Raw genomic sequence first — 25,564 nt, forward strand, 5'->3', positions numbered from 1 at the left:
TTTTTTCGTAAGTTTTCTGCTACAGAGCAATTGTGTCGCCTCTCCGGGATGTGGTCAGTGCTAAAACTTAAGCGCGTGCTTGTTAGTTGGCGAGTTGTACTTGACTCGAAGTTGGCGCCACGGCTCATGGCCCAATTTTGGAACGTCGCAACATACAGACGCAACAAGTTCCTGGCGGTGCTGTTCGCCGTGCTGCCATGCTGTCGGGATCTGAAGTCGCCTTCCAAGACAATTTTTTTTCACTTTGCAGGCATTTTAGTGCACTAGCATCTCTGGCCATTATGAGTACACGCTCATACAGCTAGGCGGCGACCTCTAACAAATACCACTCAAAGTCGCATAAGCTGTTCACTCGCTTCGTCCTGGTCAGGAATCGCACCCAGCATAACGCGCTCGTTTTGGTGTGCATTTAAAAATTTCCGTGGAAGTACTGCAAAATTTAGCTTGCCTGTGAGCGTTTAGAAACAGAAACGCTCCCTGATACGGGTGGTCCAAACGAATTGATGATCTGCTTTGGACAAGCTGTGCAGCGGTTCGTTGATTCCAGCGAATCTCTGCACAAATTCATCACCGGTAAAGAGTTGTAGAAAGCTTTAGAGAATCCACAACGGCTGCTTTCCCTGAGTCGGATGAAGTGCCCTACGCAGAGAACCTATCACCTAGGCACACAGCTTCTTTACACACAGAACAAAGCATTTCGTCTCACAGTGCTGAAGGCAGAATTTTGGCAACGGTGATGGAATCATTTTTCGACTCCTTTGGAAAACACTGTTGTATCATTTAGATAAATCAAATTCATTTGGTACCGCAGCTTACTTGACTGGTAGAATATCGCTTTTGTTTGATGGGGCTCTGGTCGATATAAAAAGCATCGGCTTAAATAAATACAAGTCATCTAGGGTGCAAAATGCTTCTTTTCCTCACCCTCGAGCGGGCGCCATGGGGATATGCTAGTAACAGCTCACCAAAATTAAGTAGGGAATATTCGGACTCTCCTCAACGCGTCAATGACGTCGTTAATTCGCGGCAGGAGGAAAACGACCGTTTTCATCAGCATATTCAATCTTCAACAATATACGCAAAACTGGATCAAGCCCTAATATTTTACGAAAAAGAATTCAACAATAACGCCAGGCGACATCAGGCCCACGTAACCCTTCTTTGATACGGAGTTCGGGTAGTAGCCCCCGGTGAGCAAATAAGTGTACTAGAAATTCTTGGTTCAGACAGTGTCGTGCATTCATAACTCCGACATAACTTGCCGCTTTTTATGTAGGCTGGCCATTTCAAAGCTAGGTTTATATATACCTAATATCCTAAAACCTGAAGTTAACGCACGCGTTACGATAGCTGGATGTTAAATAAACGTCTCAAAGACTGCTGTGCAAAGACTTGACAAACGCGAAATTCGAAACATGAGTGACGTCTACTCCATGGCAGCTTAGGCTGGGCTTCTACTTAATTGAACAATAAACAATTGTCGCCTTCGAAACCACAAGCAGCCTTCTGCAAGGCAAATGATCTATTATTTGAATAACGGAACCCGCTTACTTGGTAACATCATCTTTAAATTGCTTTTACCTTGGACTAGAATACTTGAAACGTTGATTGTGCCACATTTCGCATCAAGCACATGCATACGTACCACAGGAGCCACATGAGGATGTTCGTAGAGACCCCTATTACCCCTGGCTTCCGTTTCTTCAGCTTCTTAAGGCTTCCGTTGTCGTAAACAACGAAAGAATTGACCTGGTTAGTTTGGGACACATTGTAGCACTACGGTGAAGGGGACGGCAACGTTCTGTGTCTACATTTATGACAGACTTCAACGTTAGAGTGGAGGAATACTGTGTAATACGGAACTAAATTTGTAAGGACTTTTGAAATGCTTCATGGTATGATGTAGTATTCGATAATACGAGATCTCACAGGAAAAAAAAGTTACTTTTTGTTATAACGAGAGTTCTAGGTATAGTTTTAATCGGTTACCTAACTACTTCGCTTGACACTTCTCTCACCAAAAGTTCTAGTAAGTAAAACTTTTTTTCTCGTTCATCCTGATCCTGCTCGACACGTTCAACTTGTGTATACCTTGAACGCGTTATCTAATAACCGGTTGACGTGTATCTCGTTTATTATGCAGCTATAATATGCTTTGCAGTTAGTTCGTCCTGTTGGATTAACCGAATATTTTCTAAAATTTTCCTTATAGAAAAATGGTACAGGTGCAACCTCTGAGAAGATTTCATACTAAACAAATAATGCACCATTAGGGAAAAAGATTCGTTTATAAGATCGGTAATAGATTATTAGAGCAGACACACTTGTGTGTGTCTATTTGGTACCTAGACCTTAGGACTTAGCGAACTTCTAGTTGAAGTGCTTTAAGCAGCCTAAAATTTTTCCGAGCTGTCGCAAAGTCAACCCAGTTTACTGTAGTTTCTTTTTTTTTTTTTACATAATCGATAATTTACATAATCGATATAATGTATACCAATCAACCGACGAGGCTTTGCGGGTCGAGTAATATGAAATTTGCCTCTTTCAGGCTTTTATTTAGTTTATACTATATATTATTGTTATTACATAGTAAACACCTACCTCAGTGTTTCAAGTCTTCTGTGCACTACCGCATTAGGATGTAGCTTCGTAATACACTAACGAGTCCTCTATATGTTATTAATCAGTGGTTTGACGGTGCCATTAAACAGAAGCATATTGATACTACATTTATCCGAGCGGGCCCTCTGCCTATCTGCTTGCGAATCTATCCCTTCTTCTTGGCTTTCTCCTTTTCTCTATCAATTAATATGTGTCTTTTAGAGCTAGGACCCCTCTCGAAACACATTATCGTGTTTTTATATCAGGCAATTACTTACCGGCTACACCCAATTCCTTTGGTTAGGGTTTCCATTTGATCGCTTGCGATTATTTCGCGTTTTGTTTTAACTCCGATACCTTTTTGCTTCTCGATGGTTATATAACTGAGGGTCGTTGCTACTTCTGCTCTTGTCTCTCTCTATTAAATCTGATCACCGTTGGCTGTTTGCCCATTCGTATTACGCAGCAAAGTTGCCGACAAAAAAGGCCGGTAAAGAAAAAAGGACAACGACAACATTAACCGCAATGGTGGTGGACACTTCGTGCTGTTTTGTGCACAGAGCCAGATCGCCTATACCCCACGAATATAGTAAAGCTTTTTCGTTTGTCGAGTCAATCAGGCGCTCTTGTTTATTCGACAGTGGCGCTCCATATTGTTAGGTAGAATTACTGCTTCGTTCGAGCCAATCAGCTCGTCGAACCCTTCGGATCGGGGCGGGCTCTCAAACCCGCGCTTTCTGATAGGCCAGAAACAGACGGGAGGCGCCGCCCTAGGCGGTGAATGGCCGTCGATGTATACCGCAGCCGCGGCGGCCACAGGCCCTCGTAGAATCGAAGAGTTCTTCGGCGAAGGGGAGTCGCACAAGGGTTTCAGGCCTTTCTTGTTGTTGAAGAAGTTTTTGGCTTGCTCCTGACGACGATTGTGCGCAGGCTGTTCTTTCTGCTGCCGCTTCGATTGCGTGGCATACAGCGGTGGGGTTCCGTGTGAGGAACAGTGAGCACAGGGGTAGCAGCCGACTCGACGCGGCCGCTGCTATCGTTGCCGCCCAGGCCAAGCCCAACCAGGGAACTCACTTTGTGTTAGATAGCGGATCAGTGCGTGACTGTCCCTCACTTTAGGTGAGAAGTCCTCCCGTAAAGGGTCTCCCGCACTCATCCGCTCATTTAGACTCTTTTTTCAAATTGTTCAGCCGCGTGTTTACTAGCGGGAACTTGTTGTTTTTCTTGTTGCCGAGGCGTCCACTAGTAGAAGTGGCTGTCGCCTTCGTTGCTGTTGTTGTTATCATCGATGAACTGCAGCTGTTTCCCGGTATTCAGCAGCAATTGCAGCAGCTGCGAGTGAACAACTACGACCTGTTTGTGAGACGCCGCTTGGAACTATCGTCCCGCAGTCATAAGGCAGAGTGCCGATTCCGCAGTAGAAGTGAAGCGCTAGCACTGTGAGAGCACGTAGAGAAAAGGTCGTCGTACCTAGCTGGGGTATTTCACTTTTGATCAGTGGCTCTTGAGAGTTACGGCCCTTACGGCAAAGTGGCTTGCCAGCCAGCTCACTGCTGTCTGTGGTGACGGACACCGTCGTGATGACTGCTCTTAATGCTGCCTGATGGTAGCTCCTCGTCGCGCAAGAGCAGGCCAGCGTACCTGATGACTGCTCGCGACAATCGCCAGAAGCCGACGCAGCAGCACGAACAGTAGTAATATTGGTATTGGTGAACCAAGGAGTGACAACTCACTGCGGCCATCGCCATCTTTGCCGTGAGCAACACCGCCATCGTATACTGGGCTCCCCAACAAAACCCGAAATACAAGTGGTAGAAAGACGGACAACACCTATTGGAAGAGCAGCTACGGCGGTCGCTCCGTTTCGCCTCTTCACAGTCTTAGTGAGTTTTAAGTGCTCTGCTCATGTGCAGTGATTCCAAGGCAGTGTGACTCGCCGTTGAAAAAATTCGCTGTGGCAAAGGTAACCAACTTTTGCAGGACGGGCGAATAGACGAAGAGACAGGACCAGGGTAGTGAAGAAGCACATAAAACAGGTAAGTGTGATCAAGCGAGTAGCGAATGCGTTTGCCTTGCGAACCCGAGTTGTGTGCAGCCAGCAAAGCTCCCGACCCTGTTCTAAGGATCTTCAGGAAGAAATCCAAGAAAAAATCAGTAAAGAACTCCTCATTATTCTGACGTTGTTGTTGATGATGATCAATGCCAAATTGATTGAATAAAGCACCAGCGTTTGGCGAAGATTTGCATCTATATATTTTTTGAAACTCACCGTTTCAAACCGAGATCAACCAGACACGAAAAACCTTACTTAAGCACTTCAGACGACTGGAGTCATCTGTAGGGGGCTACCATCTAAATGAATTTGCGAATTCGATTAGCAAATCGAAGTACACGTGAAAAATCAGCTAAGCTTTAGTGGCAGTTTAACTCAGAAAGAGGGTTTCTTGAGTCGTGGCATCTCGTGAAGGAGAGACTTCAGATATAAACTCCGCCAAAAGAGTTTAATTCTGATAGATCAGCACGCAGAATGTGTGAAGCATCTTCATCATAATACGGTCGTCGAACAAACATTCATTTTGGTATAAACAAAATACGTTTTCGAATCAGTAAAGTGGAAACAACATATTAAGAAGATGCTCAGCTCACGACCAACGATTTCTGCCATGTCTTCAAACTTCCTCATCGAAAACCTTGTCAATGTGGACGACAGTGAACGCATTACTCATGCCAGAGACAGTGATTACGAACGTTCATTTACAAGTAAGTACACGTCAACTTAAATAAACAGTATTCTTCGAAGTTTCGATGCGTTGAGGAGTGTTAAAAAGCGTTTAAAGAACGTATTCATTCTATTGTAGGGCATATAATGAACTAAGTACGTTCATTTTGATGCTTTCTAAAACTCGTGACGACTAATTAACATTTGTGAAGATAATACATACCTTCGTAACTGATTTTGAAGCTCTTTCTTTCTTCGTGACTAGACACTTCAGTATATAAATAAGCATATAAGCTGTAAATGACTAGATAGCAATTTCGAAGTGAAGTGTCCGCTAGTTTCACAGAGCACGTTTGGACCATACGGCGGAGAAACGTTATCCATGCTTGTTAAGCGTGAGCCTCAAATAGGCGTACATAGACAGCTTGATACTAGATGGTACTCCGAGGCTTATAAACGGAGAAATATATCTAAGGTTACAATATATGGTTTATGTATATGTGTAGCATTTAAAGGGAGCGTTGTGTAAATCGTATGATATCCCTTTGTGTTTAGTATGATTCGATTTTTTAGCTATAATTTATTTATTTATCTATTTTGTTAGCCGTCATCAAAAAAAAAACAGTCAGAATAATCAAATCTATATACAGAGGTGTATCAGGCGAGCTGGCTGCATATAGCATTTTAGCCCTCTCAAACTATAATTACTAAGTATCGATGATTTCGAAGCCGATAGATATCGAAAATAGGACAGATGAGAAGCGAAAGGGCACAAGGCAATGTAAGAAAAATATCTGTTAACCATCGTCCATAGGACACATGTCGATAGTTAATGCTAGTTCAATTAATGATAGTCGTGTTGTAACCAAGGCCTAAGCGATGCCCGCCTTTGAGACAATTGTACCTCAATAACGTAATGCTCTAATTTTAAATCGATTTCGCTCTCTCAGATACCAATTGACAACAGAGTAAATGATAAATATGACAACAGCTACTCTATATCACTTTAGGGAATAACGGGTCCTAATAGACCCACCCATAAGCTGTATTTATCGCTATAAAAGAAAGGTTGGCGGCTGAAAATGCTCGTATTGACAGCAGTTCCGATTAAAAACAGGTCCAAATCTTTGTTTTTATTAAACTAATTGGCCTTTTATTGATCTATGAAAACACCTTATAGAGATCATCTAAAAATGTCCTCTCAAGCATGCTTACGACGCCGTCTGCGAAGTACCCATGTTATACGTCAGCTTGACACTCTGATCAACTCTATGTAATGGAGCAGTTACTTTGCGTATCATCGCGTACCATCACATCCATGCTAATCTGGTGCTTACACCCAAAGAGTCCACAAATGACTATTTCCTTTCAGCCAAAACTATCGACCGGTCCAACGGCTGATAATCGATATCTAAAAATATGGATTTCTAAGTGTTTTGCTATTTTATAATATGTATTTAAATCGTATCTTGGCCTACGTTTGAAGCACTCCAGGGTGCAGGTAGTGGCAAGGCAAGATAGCAAAAGACAAAGCTATTGTAAGGTTCATCTAGGCCACTACCTTAGCCTACTTGATCACAGAGTTTCACCTATAACCGACGTCCTACGTCCTATAGATACAATGTCCTTATTATTTCTCAAGAAGCCATTGACGCCTTAGGTGTTAATCATCACTTAATCAGATATAACACTTGCTCAACGATTCGAACTGGGCGAATCAGGCGCAGCTGGGTATTATCGGTATAAGAGAAAGGTTCGCTGCTGAAAATGCCTGTATCGCCAGCAGTTCGTACGGCAAGTTCTTTAAATTATGGAACATAGACCTTACGATGTTCGCTTGCTGTGTGATTTACTACAAATCGACCAACTGAACGAACATCTGTATACACATACATGTACATATATCCAGGACTGACCGCAGGTGTTGGCGCAGGTAACGAAAAAAGATGGGAATAGCAACAGGGCTACCACTAATAGGAAAAAGAGTACCCACACAACGTTCGTTTATTCAATTGGGCCGCAATAAGTTAACATGTCTTCAGGCGTAATTTTTGTGGGCTTGTCCTCTCTTGCAGTTGTCCATATTTAGCGTAAGCATATGTTGTGGTTACTGCCATCAAAACCCAGCCATCTTTGGCGGCTTCCATTACGCCGTTGTGGCTATAACAGCCATGCGTTTTTGAATAGATCCGTTCGGATCCTTTTGCTGTTCGGTAATGAAGAAGATTGTGTTTGCTTGGTAAGGGTTCGACGATAGCTTTTCATGCAATCTATATATCTATATTCGCAAAATAAAATCTAGCCGCGCTGATAATAAATGGCCCATTGGAGAAATAGCAGCGGATAAACCTATCTGCTATCTGTTACAAACGCTGATCTATATATATATATATATATATATATAATGTTACGGTTCGTATCAATAGTCTTAAACATTTACGTCGCTATCGGTGTACAAGGACGAAGTGTTACATGAACAAATAGCGTTTGTAGCGGTACTATTGCGTCATGACTATAATATATTATAGACACAAAATATAAATCAAAATGCAATTGAGAGCACGAATCATTTTCGTGCGATTGAACTTACTTACCGGATAAAAGAAGATGGAAACTAAGCCGATAACAAAAGCCTTTGCGTCAGATGAGAACACCGAGGGTGATGTTATTAACTGCCGGGTACGGCGCGCAAGGAATCCTATATCCAATTAATTGTGTTAGCTTCTGTAGGTATAGTCTCTGTCTTCGTTTCGTCTTCTTTTCACAGCTTTCTTTTTTCGCAACTTACGATATTTAAACCTTTGATGCTAAAGTCTGCAATATGAAAGTACCCCTCACTAGAAACAGTCCGTTGTTACGAGCGCTTTTGGTGTTTCTATAAACTTGTTAGAATAGTATGATGATTATTTATAAAGGTGCGATTAGTTTGCAGACGTTCATAGCTACTTCAGCTTGTCGAAAAGTCGACTTCCCCATATCATCTCTCCCTCCGGATCAATAGTTAAGGCTGTGTTAAATTTATTCCATTTCATATATCTGATATTTTGCGTATGTGTGTCAATTAATAACATTGAAAAGTCGCTACAAACGAATCGTGTAGCAAACCATAGAAAACTAGCAGCGGAACCTTTGCAACAAGGTGATAGAGCCAGTCGATGCACCACCCTTCGTTCAGGACTAGACCTAAGCGAGTCAATAGCATTGACGTTTCTATAATAAGCAGGACTAATAATAACAGTGAAAGTGATTATCAGCAAACCCCACATAACGACTGGTTTGCATTTCGAGGCAGATTTCGAAATAGCACAAAGAGCTGCTTACAAATAAAAATCTGATTTCGTTTGGCCCTATAAGAGGAACGTCTGAAAATATAAAAGCGCCAAACAAACCTTATCCGTACACACGTGCAGGCCCACGGATCGCATCTATCTTAAATTAATCATCACAGCGCCTTGTACTTTTCTTTATTCCAGGTGGTCTTCTTGACGGCAAGCCACTGAAAAAGAAGCGATGTCGAGCAGCTTTTAGCCACTCACAGGTGTGTGCTTTAGAGCGCCGTTTTTCCGGTCAGCGTTACTTATCAAGTCCGGAGCGTGCTGAACTCGCCCGTAGTCTCGGTCTAACTGAAACTCAAGTGAAAATCTGGTTTCAGAACCGGCGTTACAAAACCAAACGTCGTCAGCAAATGCCAGACGGCGCCGATCCGACGATCAGTCCGGAGCCGAGGTCCGTCTCAATGTCAGCCAATACCAATGGCACGATTCAAGGAATTACAGGTGCGATTAGTCGCGATCTCATTGAATTATCTCCTGCACCTTCCGCCCTTCGAAGTGCCCCATTTCTGGCGTTGCCCGGCGGCTTAGGCCAATCGAACTTCTGGACGTTCTATCAACAACTTCTACATCAAAATTTAATGGCACAGCTGCATCATGCACGTGAACAGCAGCATCTTCAGCGGCCTCAACTGCATTTACAGCAGCTGCATCTCAGCCATAAGCCTGCCGAACACTCGGGCACGTTGAGGTCGACGACCAGACAGCACAGCCCACCGTTGCACAAACATCTGTTGAGTCATCCAGATTCACTCCCTTCCGATCTAGCATCCCCGGCGCCATCTGCAGTATTGTCAGATCAGCCAGACCATCAGCAATGCGATCTGAAGGGTGTGGAGTGGCGAACCGAGGTTACAAAGGAGGAGCCAAACAGCGACCCTGATGATGAGGATGAGGCTTAGAGCTCAAAGGTTATCGGGGGGAGATTGGAGGGGGGTCACTTGTCTTCTAAACGAACTCGCCTGCCTGCCTGTCGGTCGAAAAATATCAGTGAAAGAAATTCCCTATAGATGATAAGAAATTGAGAGTCAAATTGATTCAATAGGCGAATTCGCAATTATTACTCGATTCGTATAGCGGACGTGTGATGGTTTACACCATGACGGCGAAATCTTTTGTTCGATGTGTCTGATTAACTTGATGCCCAGTGCACGAACTTGGCTCTACAAACGGCACGAGACAATAAGCTGTACTTGTGAAGAAATCCATGCGGAAATGTATAAACAGGCCTTTGTAGGTGGTACAATTGTGTGTATGATATATCTGTACATGAACGTAGTCCTTCTACAAAGGCGGGCAATTTGCCGTTTGTCAACTTCCACTGATATTTACGTTAATAAATATTTAATAGATAGAATAAATACAGATAGAATATTTATACTATGAAATTAAATAAATAGCAGTACTTGCCAATCTAAACAACTTTATGAAGTCTGTAAAGCTAAGGTATAACAACAACAACAAGATGTTGTTTAATTATTTTATTTAATATGCGCGCAGATAAGATTCATATCGCGGTTTCACATACTATTTAACTGCTGTTCAGTCTCGATCAGCCTGAGGACAGGTCGGAAACGAGCACGTTTCGGAAATATCAGAACAGCCTAATTCTCCGTTCTCTTTGCTTTGGCAGTAACGATAAATCACTAGGCATAATTACCAATTCCATATAGTACTCAATGGCAGCAGTCAGTATAGGGGCGTGTGCAGACAGCTCAACAGACTGGCGAAATAGGAGGGCAGCTCTCTTCAGCATCCTCGATCCGCACAGGTACTATTGAATTTAGTATTAGTTAGACATGGCTGAGCTCCTTTGCATTTAACATTACGTTTAGCGTACGGCTAGAGGGTTTCTTGTCTCCTATAACGAAAGAAAAAAGATTTTGCAGATGTGTTCACAATTACAATCAGGGGGGGGGGGTGATGAGATGAACGGATTTATTAAAACATAAACAAGGTAGAGCTGAACGTCGTCCTTCCTTATATTGGAAACCTCCAGCGCCCCCTGTGTGGCCAATTTTCCCGATTTTGCAACGATTGATAGAGTCTCACAATTGAGAGAAACCGCATTGGTAAAACACTGATGTCAGCAACGTTTTACAAATCAGAGAAAAAAAACTATGATGAATTACAACGGGTTCCCGTGTACGAAACGGCGTTAGGGAGCTCAATACTTCTTAGACTTTCTGTATCAGCCGATTCCGTCTGTCGAATAACACTGACCTTTAGCTTATGCACGTATAGAGAGGTATTACGAATGTGGCTGATTTATAAGAACCTTAGGGAATATCCCGGTGAAAGGACCCAGAAGAAGAGAGAACTAATTTATAGAAGCTGATATGGTACATTGCAAATGCATAATACTCATTTTTGTATATTTATTGTATATATCTATCTTCCATAAAGAAGTAAAGCTATGAAATAAAAGACAGTAACGATACATTTTATAGAATAGGTGCTTTTTCAATATACCATAAAAACTTCCGGTCGTTGATTATTATCGTTTTTAGTATATGTAAAGACTCTGCAATGCGCTCGAACGTGTCGCCTCGCTTGCGTTTCAGTGGGTTTCCACTGTGACTACGACAGGATTAGAAAGGGTAGTAACTATTGCGCTGGTTAAACGTAGCTTCACGGTGAACGGCGACTTCGGACAGCTCGCTTCCACCCAGCACGACACGTAATCTATCTACACGCGGGGTATTTAAACCTTAACGACGTTAAGTATTCGCAAACTTGGCAGGCAAACTCGTTACCAAGGGCGTCGTATGTCCAGATCGTTGACTACGGGCACGTGTTATGTAACTGTAATAAGGTATAGCTAAGAACAATTGTGCCTGGCTGTTACGAGAAGCAGTCACACTCTGGAAAGATAAGACGAGTCAGTAATTTATAAAGCGGGGTATATGTAGTCCAATAGGTTACTAGAGAAATATGTTTACATAAGTAGTAGGTAGAAAAATATGCCTAACCGTATTGGAAACTATGAACAGATATAGCCATTTTCCCAGTATGAGTGCTTCTATGAGTATACTCATAGAAACGAATGCTTACATAAAGGAGTTAGTCGTTTGCTAGCCTCAAAGGACTACGTTAGCCCGATCTGGTAAGCTATTAGTCTGACCTTCCTTTTTTTTGAGGTTACATGAGAACGCTTTTACTTGATTTGCTGCGATAGAAATCTCGACCTTTTCAGTCGCCGTAATTGCCGATGAATCTGGTAAGGCAGGTTCAGTTTGCACCCAGCGCTCGCATCCAATAGATAATTTTGTAAGGCTTATCTATAACTGCGTGAAGTTGGCCATTTCATTAGAACACTATTAGAGTTAGTTAGAAATGTAGTTTTACGTCTATTTAGAGGGCAACTGGTCTCATATAAGGAAGAGGTCTTTCACCACGATCGATCTCTGCCGATCACACGCAATCGTTCCATTAGATACAATCGCTGCAAGCTAAATAACAATCAGTCTCATGATTAGAGATTGAAAAAGTCGGTAAAATTAAAAGGTAGAAGAGGTAAAATCTAACAGGTTTTCGAAAATGAATTAGCCACTTCTAGGCCAAAGGTAAAACAAACATGTTTTATAATTCAAAATAACATCATTCTTCCACCTTTTGCCACCCGCTTGGTAATATCATAGTCTCTGCTGCTATGGCTTCTAGACAATCTGGACAAAGATTGCGATAAGTGAGCTTTGCATTCTGCTATTGAGACTAAATCAGCGCGATTAAAGGAGTTCTGCAGAAACCGAAGCTGATGCTGCAAGAGGGTCCGGGCTCATATGATCCAAGTTTTGCACCGTTTTGCTTTGTCATAGTGGTCATACATCATACCTCTTTTTGTTTTTACTAGTCCCAGCCGATTTTTTTCAATAGCTTGTTGGGAAATTGTCAGTCGTTTGGTGGTAACCTGTTGGCGACGTCATAGCTACTGACCCTTCGCTTCTGCCTATATAATATTTATCATAATAATTTTACCATGTTTTCCCGGAACGAAAGCGGCATAGTTCTCGGTCTTTTCTCTTGGTACTGCGACCAAAAACGGTACGATTGCTTTACGAGCCAGGGCAGAATTTGTGCTTGAATCGTAATAAGATTGTCAAATTTAGAAGAGAACTTTTCACTCATCTTTAAAATAGACTCTCTTAAATCTGAATGTAAATATTCCAGTAGTTTTTACTGCGTTTACCATCGCTAAATCCGAGTCTTCAAGTGACACCAACTCATATTATTTAAGACATATGGCTTTACACCCATATAGTTAGAAAGACGGCCAGTGCTCATTCGACGAGCCAATCTTCGGCACGTACTGCGATTGCACGCAGAAGATAATTGTCCATGATGATGATGATTTAACTTATCATCTCGGCATCGTCTAGTACTATAGTTTTCATCGATTGGCAAGTTCAATTCCGTGAATGTCTTCTGAAAAAGAAACAATTTCGGAAACAAGCATACTCTACCCGACCACAGACTGTGAAGATTTATGCCCTGTCAGGCCTAGCTGGTGGTACACCGCCATCAAACGAGAGAAAACAACTAAATATAAGCAACCGACCCAATGATGGGTAATCATTGTAAGTGAATATTGTTGCTCGAGAAGTACTTCTTTGAATGGGATCTTTGACGTTCTGTCGTCTATGACCAAGTAAGCTCTATTACTAACTCTGTTAATGATTAGGTTGATAGAATGATAGCTGAACTTTCTCGTTGTGTTGAAGCGAGTTGCACAGATGTCCTAGGAGAAGCCTGCTTATTAAGCTTCCAATTAAATAAGAGGCTTACTTTGATGTATATGTAAGATAACATAACAAGCGTCCACTTTCTCATGCCTGCTAATATTCTTCATTTTAATGATGAGCGCATCGTGCGCTTGCGTTTATGAGTCACGCGGTATATTTCATTTAAATCTTCTAGCAGAAGTTTAGCCGTTACCGATGTCTCACCAAGGCGACAAATGTAATGTTGCCATCTGTCTTCTCTGAGACCTTCATGCCACTAAACACGAATTTGTTGGATTTTCCGAGAAATCGCACCTTCAGAAAAAAAAATGTCTAAACTAATCACAAAACGCCGACGGTACTCAGCCCAATAAAGCAAATTTCGATGTCTTCTTAACACTGAAAAAGAGATGTCTTAAGGCGTAGCACTGTTTTATTAGAGGCGGCTAACATTTCTGCGGTTTCAACAAAGCTACGACGATTCGAGCCATGTTGAAATAGTGCATACGTTTACTCGCCAGATTCCGTCTTGTGCTACCCCGCGATTCCAGCGAAGTGATACGCGGCCAGTCGGCAATAACATACCTACAACAGACAACAAGCACGTGCAAAACCTGTCGAGGGGGGTTAATTCAAGTGATTTGAGTATGCTGCCTCAGTGACCCCGTTGCATTGCTGTGTAACGGAAAACATAAGTGATTAGTAGCCATTGTGCTAGTTTCCTCATCGATTCTACTTGACCCTCCTTGATACGCTTACGAGATCGGACGACGGCGGACGAGCCTTCTCTGAACCGATAGCGTTAGCACCCGAACCCGATCGAATCTCTGATGTTGGCTTGCGCTTCGGACGTTTAATCTAACCCCTGTTTCATCGTAGATGATCAGAGCCAGAGCTCTGATTCGTCGAGGACCTCTCTTTGTGCAAACACCCTCACATGCTCCGCCAGACAGTATATATGGCGCGCATCCAGTCAGGAGAGACTAAACATTTCCGAACGTCTGTAGCGTTGTCTAGCAATCGTATCCATCAGATACTTCTCAAGGGCAGCTGTTGCACGGTACAGCCACAGCCCGAAGGCTGAATCATGTCGTATTTACAAATACTCTTATGTACTGTGTTTGCCCTGACATCCATCCCAAGCCCCGGTGTATCATCGAAAGCCGCGAGAAATGCCATTATTATTGGCGGACTATTCCTAATTGAGGTAAGGCCATCAGTTAATTAAGCCTATTTACTGTTAGGCACCTTTTAATTATCTACTAAATAGAATAAACGTTCGCATAGCTGACGCTGCACTAAGATGAATTTCGAATATTGGTGACAATTACACTGTATGATGAATAGGAACTTCCAACCAAGTGTACCGCTTCCTGTTAAATGCGATTTACACGCGTACTTCACTAATTAATAAATATGTTTTTATCTACCATAGCGGGGATAACGTTTTGACACGAAAGCAACTATAGATACATACATATAAAAACTTACAATGGCTCAATCGGCCTGTTCACAGACGCAATCTATGTTCACAGACGCTCGTCTTGAAATAAGCTTGATCAAATTTGATCCTGCCCAATCGAGAACGTTAACTAAATGGACTGAGGCTCTTCAAATAGAAGAAGCAGATGGTTTTTTACATAAACGTTCGCTTCTATATCACAGCAGTGGCAAGACGCTTTATAGGATACCATTTGGCTTCTGCTTAATTATTTATATATTGAGAGATCTATTATAGAGTTTTTATTATCAGATGTTAATCATGGACTGATTCCACACACAAAGCTAGCTTATATGCTGATTAACTATCCGCCAGCGAAAACGCTCGTGTTGTGAGACTTGGAATCATGTTATTGTAGAGGGCTAGGCATTCAGTTCCACGTCCTTTTCTCTTTTCAGGCGACTCCAATGGCAAATGCCTTTTTCACCTCAGGTAAGCCTTTGCGACGACTTGTCGGACAACTTATCCCTCCTCCAGTTTTCTCTGCCACCCCCAATAGCGCGGCCACGGTAACTCAAGGAACGGGGGACGGCTTGACAAGATCAGTTTCAGTTATCGTAGGTTCGGAAGAAGAGCTGGAACAGATTTTCGTACAGTATCCTGTAAGTAATCTATCAATTTGTAATTAATGTCCATAGTTAATATTAAAGTTAATTTCGTTAGTCGGTCGCAGAGATTTCAGCTAGAGTTGAAAAATACAAATGAACTCACACACTTCAGGTAATTGTTAGGACAAGGTTATTTTGATTTAGCTGAAGTAAATGTATTTTCTTAGTTGAAACTTCAAAATGCATTTTGAAACAGAAAACGGATCCTGCTAACTAAGGCAATAAGGTGTGGTAGCAGTTGAACTTCCGCCATTTTGCCGTTTAAACGCTACCATTAGCGCTGCACTTAATGAAGTCAGCTCACATATTATAGAGCTACTGTAATTATAGTGATTTAACTTTTAGCGTTGCTTTAATTGATCAGTCTTACGGCTCTAACCAGTTGCCAATGGAAGTTTAACATAGCCTACGAAGAGACTGTAGCCATTGCGTTGATCTATCGGTGTTTATAATGCGTCTGCTTGCAGCATCTAAGGGGGCAAGTCATCCGCAACAGCTTCCCTGAACAGCAAAACCAGTTAAGCCAGAATTTCATACTGCGTCTGCTTTCTGGGGCAACTGTATTGAATCCGGTCATTGCGGTACAACCAAACACGGGCAGCATTTTCAGTGGTAAGTTCGTTTTATCTTACAGCAGACATTCAACATTGTATTGCTATAATAGGAGACCGTCTGTTAATCTGGAACCCGATTGGATATTAAAATGGGTCTAAAAAAAGTGACAGAAAACATTAAGGTCTCGTCCGTGCTTTAGTATTGAAAATAAATTCCGCCGTACAGGTATGAATGTAATGTTTTTAAAATATCAGCGTAGCTATTCTATTGGCTTACCTTCATCTGTCCGTTTGCAGGATCTCCTCTTTTCAAATCGTCACTTGAAAGCAAAATTCTGGGTTCAAGTGACTTCGGAATGCCGCAGCCGGTTCGAGTGCAAAATCCTTTCCCATTCGCGCAAGCAACCCAAAACGTTGAGAGTAGTGCGCAAGGCTATGCATCATCGGTACGCAGAACACCTATGATGGAAAATGCACAATCACAGCAGTGGAGCTACGCTCAACCTGCGTCCCCTGGGCTTAAAGAACCTAAAGGATATGGTCAGGCCCCTAAAAGAGAAAATGCCCTATCTCCCCCGACGGAGCCTGATCAGTCCAAAGGACGCGGTCAGTCGATACCAAAGAGTTATGCTCAACCTACACCGCTTGAGCCTGAAGAACCTAAAAAATATGGTCTTGCCCCTAAAAAAGGATATACCTCTCCTCCATCGTCGGAGCCTGAACAGTCCAAAAATTACGGTCAGCCGCGACAGAACGGCTACTTCCAGCCTGCGCCAGCTGAGTCTGAAGAACGCAAACGATCTGGTCAGGCCCCTAAAAAAGGATATATTCCGCTTCCACCGCGGAAGCCTGAGAGCGGAGGATACGGTCAATTACCACAGAAAGCTTATGCCCCGCCTGAACATGAAGAACCTAAAGCATATGGTCAGGCCTCTAAAAGAGGATATGTCCTACCTCCGATGCCTAAGCCTACGTACATCCATCCGTCACAACGGGGATACCCACAGCCTCCAGCACTTGAGTCTAAACAACTGAGACCGTACGACGAGCCATCGAATAATCGACAGTCAAAGCGGCGAGTTCCAGGATATAGCCAACCGGCGCGTCCGGTTGCTCAGTCCACGGGTGGCTCGTCAGCTCATCCGACCTCTGCTTCCGTCCAAGTGTTCGATCCTAATGACCAGTCACTGACGCCTTCCCAAAATACTTCCCTTGACACCGGACCGGAAACCGAGTTGCAGACTTCTGACAACTCGCTCATGACTCAAGATGAATCTCATGTCCCGGATGGTGCGAGCTCTTTAACAAATGAAAAGAATTTCTCGGCGATCAGTGACAGTCCTCCATCGTCTTCGATAGATTCGACTGTTGGACACGCCGATCCCGAGTCATTTTCGCTCCCATCGTCGTCCGCTTCGCCTTCAAGGTCCAGCTCCTCCGCTTCGGGATCTGCAGTTTCCGCTGACGAGATACAGAAGGCAACTAGCAGCGTGACCAGAGAACAGAACTTTGTCAACTCGGTACTTGAAGACGTACAACATAACGATCAAATGCATGCGATGCAAAATAACACCGATTATTTCCGGGGACAGCTTCCGTCTCAGCTGAAGACGGCCACAGCGGGTTCACTACACCAAGCTGCTGGGACTATTCCAACGACATCTGCCGAACCTCTGCAGCAAACAGCATCTGCTGAGGGCAGTAACATGGTCACGCACGTAAAAAAGGTTCTTTCTGTTGTAACGAATAATTTCGCTGATCAGGAAGCATCTGCTATTATGAGCCGATCTACTGGAAACACGCAGGACTCTAGCGCCGCTTCCAATGCTGCTGAAGCACTGCAGTCCACCTCCGACAATATGATCACGATCCCACCTCGTAACAACGTCGAGCCTGTCCAGCCCCTTATATCCGAAGATGTAATCCGCTCTGAGCGACCTAATGTTTCCGATGTTTCTGGGCAGGTCTCTGAACAGATCCCAATTTCGAACCCGTGGATACAATTAAGTAAGCTCCCTGAGAGCCATCATATTCCAGAACCCGTTGGCAGTGTCCTTGCACAGGAAGATGGTCAGTTTGCCATGGCCCACCACGTGCCCACCGAATTATCGTCCAACATTGTACAGGGACCTTCCATCGAAACGGTGCCAACATCAAATGTCACACAATTTCCAGTTCACCCCGAAACCCCTTTCGCCTATGAAACGACGAATCGGCCCGTGCAAAGCAGTAGAGCCCATTTTCCTGCACAACCCTCATTAGCACGTCCTCTTTTGAGAACTACCGTTGCCGATCACCAAATGCCAGCCGAATTACCATCACACGCTATACACGAGACTTTGACTAAAGTGGCGCCAACATTAAATCATGTGTCACAATTTAGATTTCACCCTGGGACGCGTGTCACCTCTAAAACCGTGATTCGGCCGGTAAACGGTCATGGACCTCAGTTTCCTGCATATCGTGCTGTACAAGGTTCTTCGATGACGCACTCACCTCCATCAACCACCAATGTTAACTCATTGTCGATTTCACCTTCTGATTTAGCGCAAACACCCGAATTTTTTACACCTTTCGGGAGCAGCGCACTGCCTCCTCCCGTAAACGAGGCTCCTCAAGTTCTTGACGCTCAGTTCAGCCTACATAAACCTGTAAAGTTTGAAATTGACACTCCCAATGACATCGCACAGGAAATCGCTGAATCAATCGCGCCATCGAACGACATCAGTGAGACGATTCCGGATCAGTATCACAGTATGGCGACATTATTCACTTCTAACAATAACGTGGTCAGGCCTGCGTCGCGATTGCTGCCGCAGCCGGTTCTCGGTCGGCGTCGCCGTGAAGTCTCTGAGAGCTCAGCAGCTACTCCGCCCAAAGAACCGGCGGACGTTGAAGACGATGAGGACGACCAGGACAATGAGGACTATAGCGATGCCGATGATGAAGACGATGTCGACCAGGCCTCAGATTCACTGGACACTCCGGTGTATATTGGGCCAACTGAGATTGAAGAGTATTTCGGATTTCTTCGGGACAATGACCACGACGACTGTTTAAAACGGTTGGTGTGCGAAGTGGCCAAGGACCCCGAGTCGTACGGAGTAGTTGGACAACAGATACAGGAGTTTTTCTTGTAAGTAACAAATAACTAGTAAACTAGATATAATTATCGTGAATTAAGTCACTATATGATACCTGCGCGTTGCCCACAAATAGTGCAACGGTAATGTTTGCCTACTATAAACTCAGACGTAATCTGGATCCTAAGCCAGCCGTAAGGACAGCTTTTTTGTGCTGTGAGGGGCATTGTTTTATGTCGGCGCCGAACATGCAACGCTATGTGCTTTAATGACACCTATAATGACAATAGTTGACTGTGCTTACATAGAGAATGAATCCATCTTAATGCTTACATTCTTTAACACAAAACGTGCTCAGTGAATTAATCACAACGCAGCTTCACTCTATTTTTAAGAAAGCTCCCTTTACTAAACATATCATTTTGTGTATCTTTTCAAAAAAGTATCTAACCACTCTTGTTGCGCTCTGTTTCCGACACTAAAGGGAATACCAGCCAAAGGACGATAACGACCCATCAAATACGTTCAGGAAAGCCGCCACGATCGGACGGACCAAAGACATTAGTTGCCCCACCGAATATCAGAAGTGCGCGGTGCCCGCTGAAGAGATGAAGCAGCAAACATTGGCGGCGCTTGTGCTGGAGCAAGCTGAGAGCGTAGGCGGAGCACAGGAGCAGACATAGCTTCTTGTGTTATGAAATCATTGTACGATCGTGAACCGGCTAATTAATTATGGTAAAAGACATGGATTGAGAACATATCGCAGTTATAAAGCACACGCAGCAGCTATCTCAAATGCAATATTTACTCACACCAATGGAAACACATCGTGCACGTTTACCATGCCTTATTTTAGTTTAGTAGTAAGTAGATGGAAGTTTTGGATAACTTATAAACAATAAACTTACCTGCGACGATGAAATCATAAAATAATAACACTAGCATTAATAGAAAAACCGATTCTTTTTTTAAATATTACCATAGAGAACGCAGGCGATAGATGGACATACTCTGCGGAAGCTGTGTGCTTTTTGCAGTGTTGTCGCCTCTAATCAACCTTCGCTTTGAGATATTTTGTGTCTTGAAAGGCATAGAATTGTATTGTTGAACGCAAAGTGAGCAAACCCATAACAGCGGAAATTGACATCCTCCCCATCCTCGACAGCCTCTCAACGAGGACATCTTCTTGAGGCGGTGAGGCCAGACACATCAGCGTACACTTGAGCTACAGAGAGGGCGGTCGCCCCTTGTCAAGCAAAGACGAAAGCTTTTACAGCATCACACCCGGGTGATTTGCAGGCTACATATAATAGCTTCCTGTTGACTCGCGCCCACACTTTGCTCCAGCACATCGAACTTAGCTATATTTAGATGCCATGCCGACAACAATAACGACCCTCACACAATAGGTTAGGTCGACAACGCCTGTCAAATAGTTTCATTAAAATGGTTGGTAACTGAACTGCATTGCGATGGGTCCCCTTTACTCTTAATCCGCATCGAGTTAGTGCACAGTCCACAACTAGCGATGTACATCCGGGGGCATAGAAGAGGGTCAAAGATATTATCGCAGCGAGGCCTTGGGAACACTTGGAGGCCTTGAGGCCCTGAGTGATCTGGGCTCTTACACCGTAGTGTGTAGCCTAGGTTATCAGACAACATGTCTTGATCAAATGTCACGACCCATTACTTGAGGTCAATGAGTCGGAAGGCTAGAAAGATGAGAGTTTAGAAGAGCGTGACGAGGAGAAAAGGCCAACACCCATCAGAAAGAAATTCTATATGTTGGGGTTTCATGGTCATGTCATTAAAGATTTGAAGGTAAAGTAATAGCAGCAGTAAAAAAACATAACGTAGTTGAGCTGAGAGAGACACACTGCTAAACCCATCACAAAACAGATGACACTGTGCTTCGACATTGTATCACGTTAACGTGTCAAGTTAGTGCTTGACTAAAGTACCTAATGTAGAACAAGTTAGGAAGTTAATTTTCAAGTATCGATCATGGAGTGGCTTGGTTTAAGGGTTACATGTGCAATAATAAGGTTCGTCTGACTTTTGGAACGTTAAACAAATCCGAGCTGAAGGCACTTCCGTTAAAACATGTTGCCTAGAGTCCTTCATGAAAATGCCGTGTTCGTTCATAGCCGAATAGATGGCAGGTGCAAGTTAAACCTATAAAATTGTATAACGACAACCGGGAGCGATGTAACCAAGTTTTGCATGAAGCTTAAATAAATGGTTATGTTATTTTGTTAAAAAAAAAAAAGGCGTGTTTTAGAAAATAGTTCGCAAACACTTGGAAAAACTAAGATAATCGAAAGCGTTTCCTATGAGGCTTTATTATATATTCGAGTACATATAGTACATATAGGCTTACGTGCTTCATTTATGCCATACAGAGCCGCGAGTCTTGCCAGCGTTAATTCCAAGCAATCCTATTGACTTCGCTTTCCTTTTCCGCCATGTTCTAGCTTGCTGATGCACACCTCGATGAACGCATTGTCACAGTAGCCAATAGCTACAAAGAATATTGCTACGCTCGTTCAAATCTCAGAGTTAGTGAATATTAACAATCGAAGCTAAATAAATTAGATACTAAGCAATCAAAAAAAGTAGGAAGTCATTATAGTGCTTATTATTATTGATTGCCATAAACGTTTCGTAGGTCTGTTGAAGAAACCCCACATTATCTCTGTAAGGCCCACTTTGGTTAGACTCCTAGTGGAGGAGTTCCTTAAGCTATACCTAAAAACAAGTGCTTCTGAAGGCTTGCCCACATAAAGATAATAGATCTTGTCGGCAAATACGCTTCCACTGCACCGTTTCAGGGACTTGATTTTAAGGACCTAAGCATGAGAACTCACTTTCGAAAATGCCGATTCTGCTGCTGCTGCTGCTGTCAAGTCATTTCAATTGTAAAATTAGAGCCATCTTTCAAGATATAGTCGTTGTTATAATTATAAGGATTCGAAAACTTAATGGAAACTGTTCCAGGTAAGCTAGTTAAGTCAATACGCTAGATAATGGCATCCATTGACACGAGCTAGGTGTGCTAAATCGTTTAGTTTGACCAGACGCCCAGATTCTCTCCAAGGTCAGATGATCGGATCAGGAGCACTGCATCCATATATGGCGAGCTGCGCCGAGTTTTACGACCGACATTGTCGTTAGCCATATCATCAGACGGCTGGCTTCCGGTAAGAAACGAGGCATGTATATGCCTGGATTCGATCGTGAGCCACGACGTGCCGCTAAGACTGTCATTTTACCCCATTTTAATATATCAGGATGCCTATATAGGTTCCTAAACATACCATACTGGTACAGAATGCGTTTTCGTTAGACGTACTTAGGTAGGTCTATCATTTATATTATATGAGATATTATTTGCAAGTATTGAATATCTTTGACGGACTGGCAACTCTGTGACAGTCTGTCGAAAAATGCTTTACTTTCAACCCATTGAAAATAATGATTGCTCTATGGGAGTCTGCTCCATTTATAAGACTGTCGGAAGCCGCTGCAGAGTTGTTCTGCCCATGCTCGTTGTGGTCCGCTGGCCCGTTAGCGGATCTAGCTGGGTGATGCTGGTCTGCTCGCGAACGGATAAATTTTCGCCAGACAGCGTTCTAAGAGGTGATACGCTATAGATCTATCTATGGCGTATCTACGAGGTGATAAAATGTATTTGCTTTCTCGATGATACTGCTGTAATCTGTGCGTTACGTCCAATTCGTTAGGGTCTTCGACAGATTTGTGTGATTTTTCGATACCTTCTCAGAACCAGCGTTTCAATCGTTCGAAATCAAAATGTTCCAATGCATCGTAGCGGACCTCCTTCGTAACCAGAATGAAAAATACCGTCTGACAATAAAAATCCTCCTCCGGGTTACCTATTGTAATTTATAATTGCACTTGTGTTATCAATCTTCGCCACAGCTCAGAATCACTTGATCCGATGCAAAAGCATCCCTAGTAAGATTTTTAACGCTATCAGAAGATGCGCCCTACAAATTAGATCGCAATCGGGTTCATTATTGTGTGCGGCCAACTAGCGCGAGTTTCCTATTGTCTACTTCGTTTAGACGACGTGTGCCCAGAATAGGCACTGAATTTACTTACCCCGCTGGTAGAATGCTGTTATCGACGTATCCTGCCGGTTCGACAAGGACTTAGTAAAGCTCGATCTGCTGTAAGCCACTATGTAAGCACAGTGGCTTTTAGGAAAATCTGTGAAAGAAATTAAATCAGACATCTCGTTCAATGAAAGATAGCACTAATAAGCGCACACCGAACAACAGGATCTAAGCAGAACAACCTGATGCGTTGTTCGGATGTACTCACAGCAGTACGTCGTTCTATACTGTACCCTAGAGAAACTAGAGTGTCAGGATTTCAAAGTTTTGGCTTCAAGGTGCTCACTGCTGTTACGCTTACGTACGCGTCAACGGGTTGCTGCTTACCTACACATTGGAAAACCATCTGGACTGGGATGTCGTTGTTCCATGGCAACGGTTCTGTCTCTAATTCACGGCATTAGAATGATCAGCAAAAAGATGACGATCAGCCTTCCGGCGTTTACGATTATGACTCAACGATGGCCAACCCGCAATATTGTGCTTGTTTGTCAAGACGTCCAGATCGCTACCTATATACCTCTATAATCATCGACATCTATCTGACCCTATTGATTAAGGATAAATAGAGACCAAAATGAAAAGGACGCATGTACAACGAGGTGGACTTGAGCATGGTTACTTTTCGGTCTCCGGACTGACTCAGCGCGTTTGATCCAGTGTAACTGTACTATTCGAAGTAACGATATAGCTACGCTGGCATCATTTGAACAGTATGGTAACTACTAACATAATGTAATTTCAACAAGTGTTGCACTTCGCCATCGTCAACGAGGAGGTGTTAACACGAACCGATGGGCCAGTATTGTTGTTGCTTCAAATCAACAAAGGCTTATAATATATTTAATCAGCGATCCCGTGAAAATTGCATGTATTTACGAAACATAAGAATGAAGCAACGCGTCAAAAAGTTTTCAATGTACGGGTGTTTTACACAATTTAAAAGCTAGACTTCAGACCTATTACAATGAGGTGTTGAGGACAAATTTAACTTTTACTTCACCTTAACGTTAAGCGAAAGGTTTAGACATGTTACACAAATGACCACCATGTATTGAACCTGTACCCCTCTGCACGATAGCTCGATAGAACATAAACAACTTAGGTACTAATGAAGAGCATTAGGACTATTATTACAGCGTCATGTAACAGCATTTTAGCGTCGTTTTTTTTTTGGAAATCTTCCATTTACGTAAATTATGCATTGGTCTAACAGCTTAATATGCGTCGCTGGATACCTTCAAATCTTTCCCGTCGACGTCCCGTCAAAACGCTCATTCACGCTAATTGAGAAGCTCATTATTTCATTCAAAAGAGTTAAAGCTCTGTTACTGATACGGTTGACGCTAGATGTTTATGTGTGTTAAAATAAACAACACGAAGATATTTTTTTTCACTCAGTGGACCACAGTGGGTGTGATCGTTAAAGATAACTGAAAGGAGACCTAACATTTAGCGACAATGCATGTTCTGAAGGCAGACGCATTGTTGCACATCAGATCTAGCGCCCGTTCCAGCAGTCAGATACAAGGCAAGCAAGTCCCGTAGAAAAGACAAACCAAACCGAATCTCTGTTCAATGCTTACTATGAAAACTCTGATTTCTATCCCGCAGGGCGTGATTTAAACAACTCTACTCACGGGCTGATCAATTAACCTGTTAACCTTTTCCAACCAATATTTACTGATAATGCGAATATACACGCAGTCACAGATTACCTGCGAAGTCGGTCTGATATATCAATGTATTTACATTTTTGTTAGTTCCGTATAGTTTCGTATAGAAGTTACTCGTAATAGTCTTTGTCGAAAAAGGCTCTTTTTAGCGATCTGGATAGAAGTGCAAGTTTGCCCTACCGACTTTACGCTGGTCTTTCAAGTTGATTTTCGATCGTACCCTTATTTGTTGACGTCTTGAGTAAGTTCACTTCTCTCGATAGCGCAACCTTGGTAGCGTCTGGTCTGGTCCCAACAACAACAAATTTATCATTCGACAGTGTGTTGTTCAAGTACTTCGTGAAAATTCCCCCAAAATCCCGAAGTCAACCCGAGCGCAGGCCTTGGCGTTTCATTTCTTTTCTCAGATATTTCACTTTTTTCGAAAGCGAGCCTGCTCCAATAGATGTTGGCCGGAGGTGCATCTGCCCCTCAACACCAATCAGACCCGGTTAGCACATTGTATATTGTTCAGCAAAGGTTAATGGGCAGTTTCCTGTTCTCGAGAAGACGTTCTTTCTATATTTCGCTTTCGATGGCTAGGTTTGAAGGTTTCACAAAAACGCTTTGTCACTGCTACTGCGGTCTGGC

The 25,564-nt window shown here is 43.1% G+C and overlaps 2 protein-coding genes and 1 long non-coding RNA gene across 4 annotated transcripts; 2 read left to right on the forward strand and 1 right to left on the reverse strand.

The window, feature by feature from the left end:
* Nucleotides 1-3,481: 3,481 nt before the first annotated feature.
* LOC147754561 (uncharacterized) lies at nucleotides 3,482-11,207 on the forward strand. The gene is made up of 2 exons (XM_086975257.1): nucleotides 3,482-5,361; nucleotides 8,794-11,207. The coding sequence occupies exons 1-2, from the start codon at nucleotides 5,235-5,237 to the stop codon at nucleotides 9,552-9,554; spliced, it is 888 nt and encodes a 295-aa protein (XP_086831383.1). The 5' UTR covers nucleotides 3,482-5,234; the 3' UTR covers nucleotides 9,555-11,207.
* A 3,171-nt stretch (nucleotides 11,208-14,378) lies between these two features.
* On the forward strand, nucleotides 14,379-20,075 carry LOC111254322 (uncharacterized). The gene is made up of 5 exons (XM_022815028.2): nucleotides 14,379-14,580; nucleotides 15,273-15,476; nucleotides 15,950-16,094; nucleotides 16,334-19,172; nucleotides 19,604-20,075. The coding sequence occupies exons 1-5, from the start codon at nucleotides 14,461-14,463 to the stop codon at nucleotides 19,800-19,802; spliced, it is 3,507 nt and encodes a 1,168-aa protein (XP_022670763.2). The 5' UTR covers nucleotides 14,379-14,460; the 3' UTR covers nucleotides 19,803-20,075.
* Nucleotides 15,079-23,793, reverse strand: LOC147754562 (uncharacterized). 2 transcript variants are annotated; one of them, XR_015317300.1, is made up of 3 exons: nucleotides 23,586-23,793; nucleotides 23,245-23,352; nucleotides 15,079-15,449 (listed from the first exon to the last, which is right to left on the reverse strand). It is a non-coding gene; the product is annotated as an uncharacterized LOC147754562 (long non-coding RNA). The 2 variants fall into 2 exon arrangements; XR_015317301.1 differs by lacking the exons at nucleotides 23,245-23,352; nucleotides 23,586-23,793 and adding an exon at nucleotides 16,314-16,438.
* Nucleotides 23,794-25,564: the final 1,771 nt, after the last annotated feature.

This window comes from Varroa destructor, unplaced genomic scaffold (assembly GCF_002443255.2).
Source record: "Varroa destructor unplaced genomic scaffold, Vdes_3.0 BEIS01000007.1, whole genome shotgun sequence".
In the NCBI taxonomy this organism is placed as follows: Eukaryota; Metazoa; Arthropoda; class Arachnida; order Mesostigmata; family Varroidae; genus Varroa; species Varroa destructor.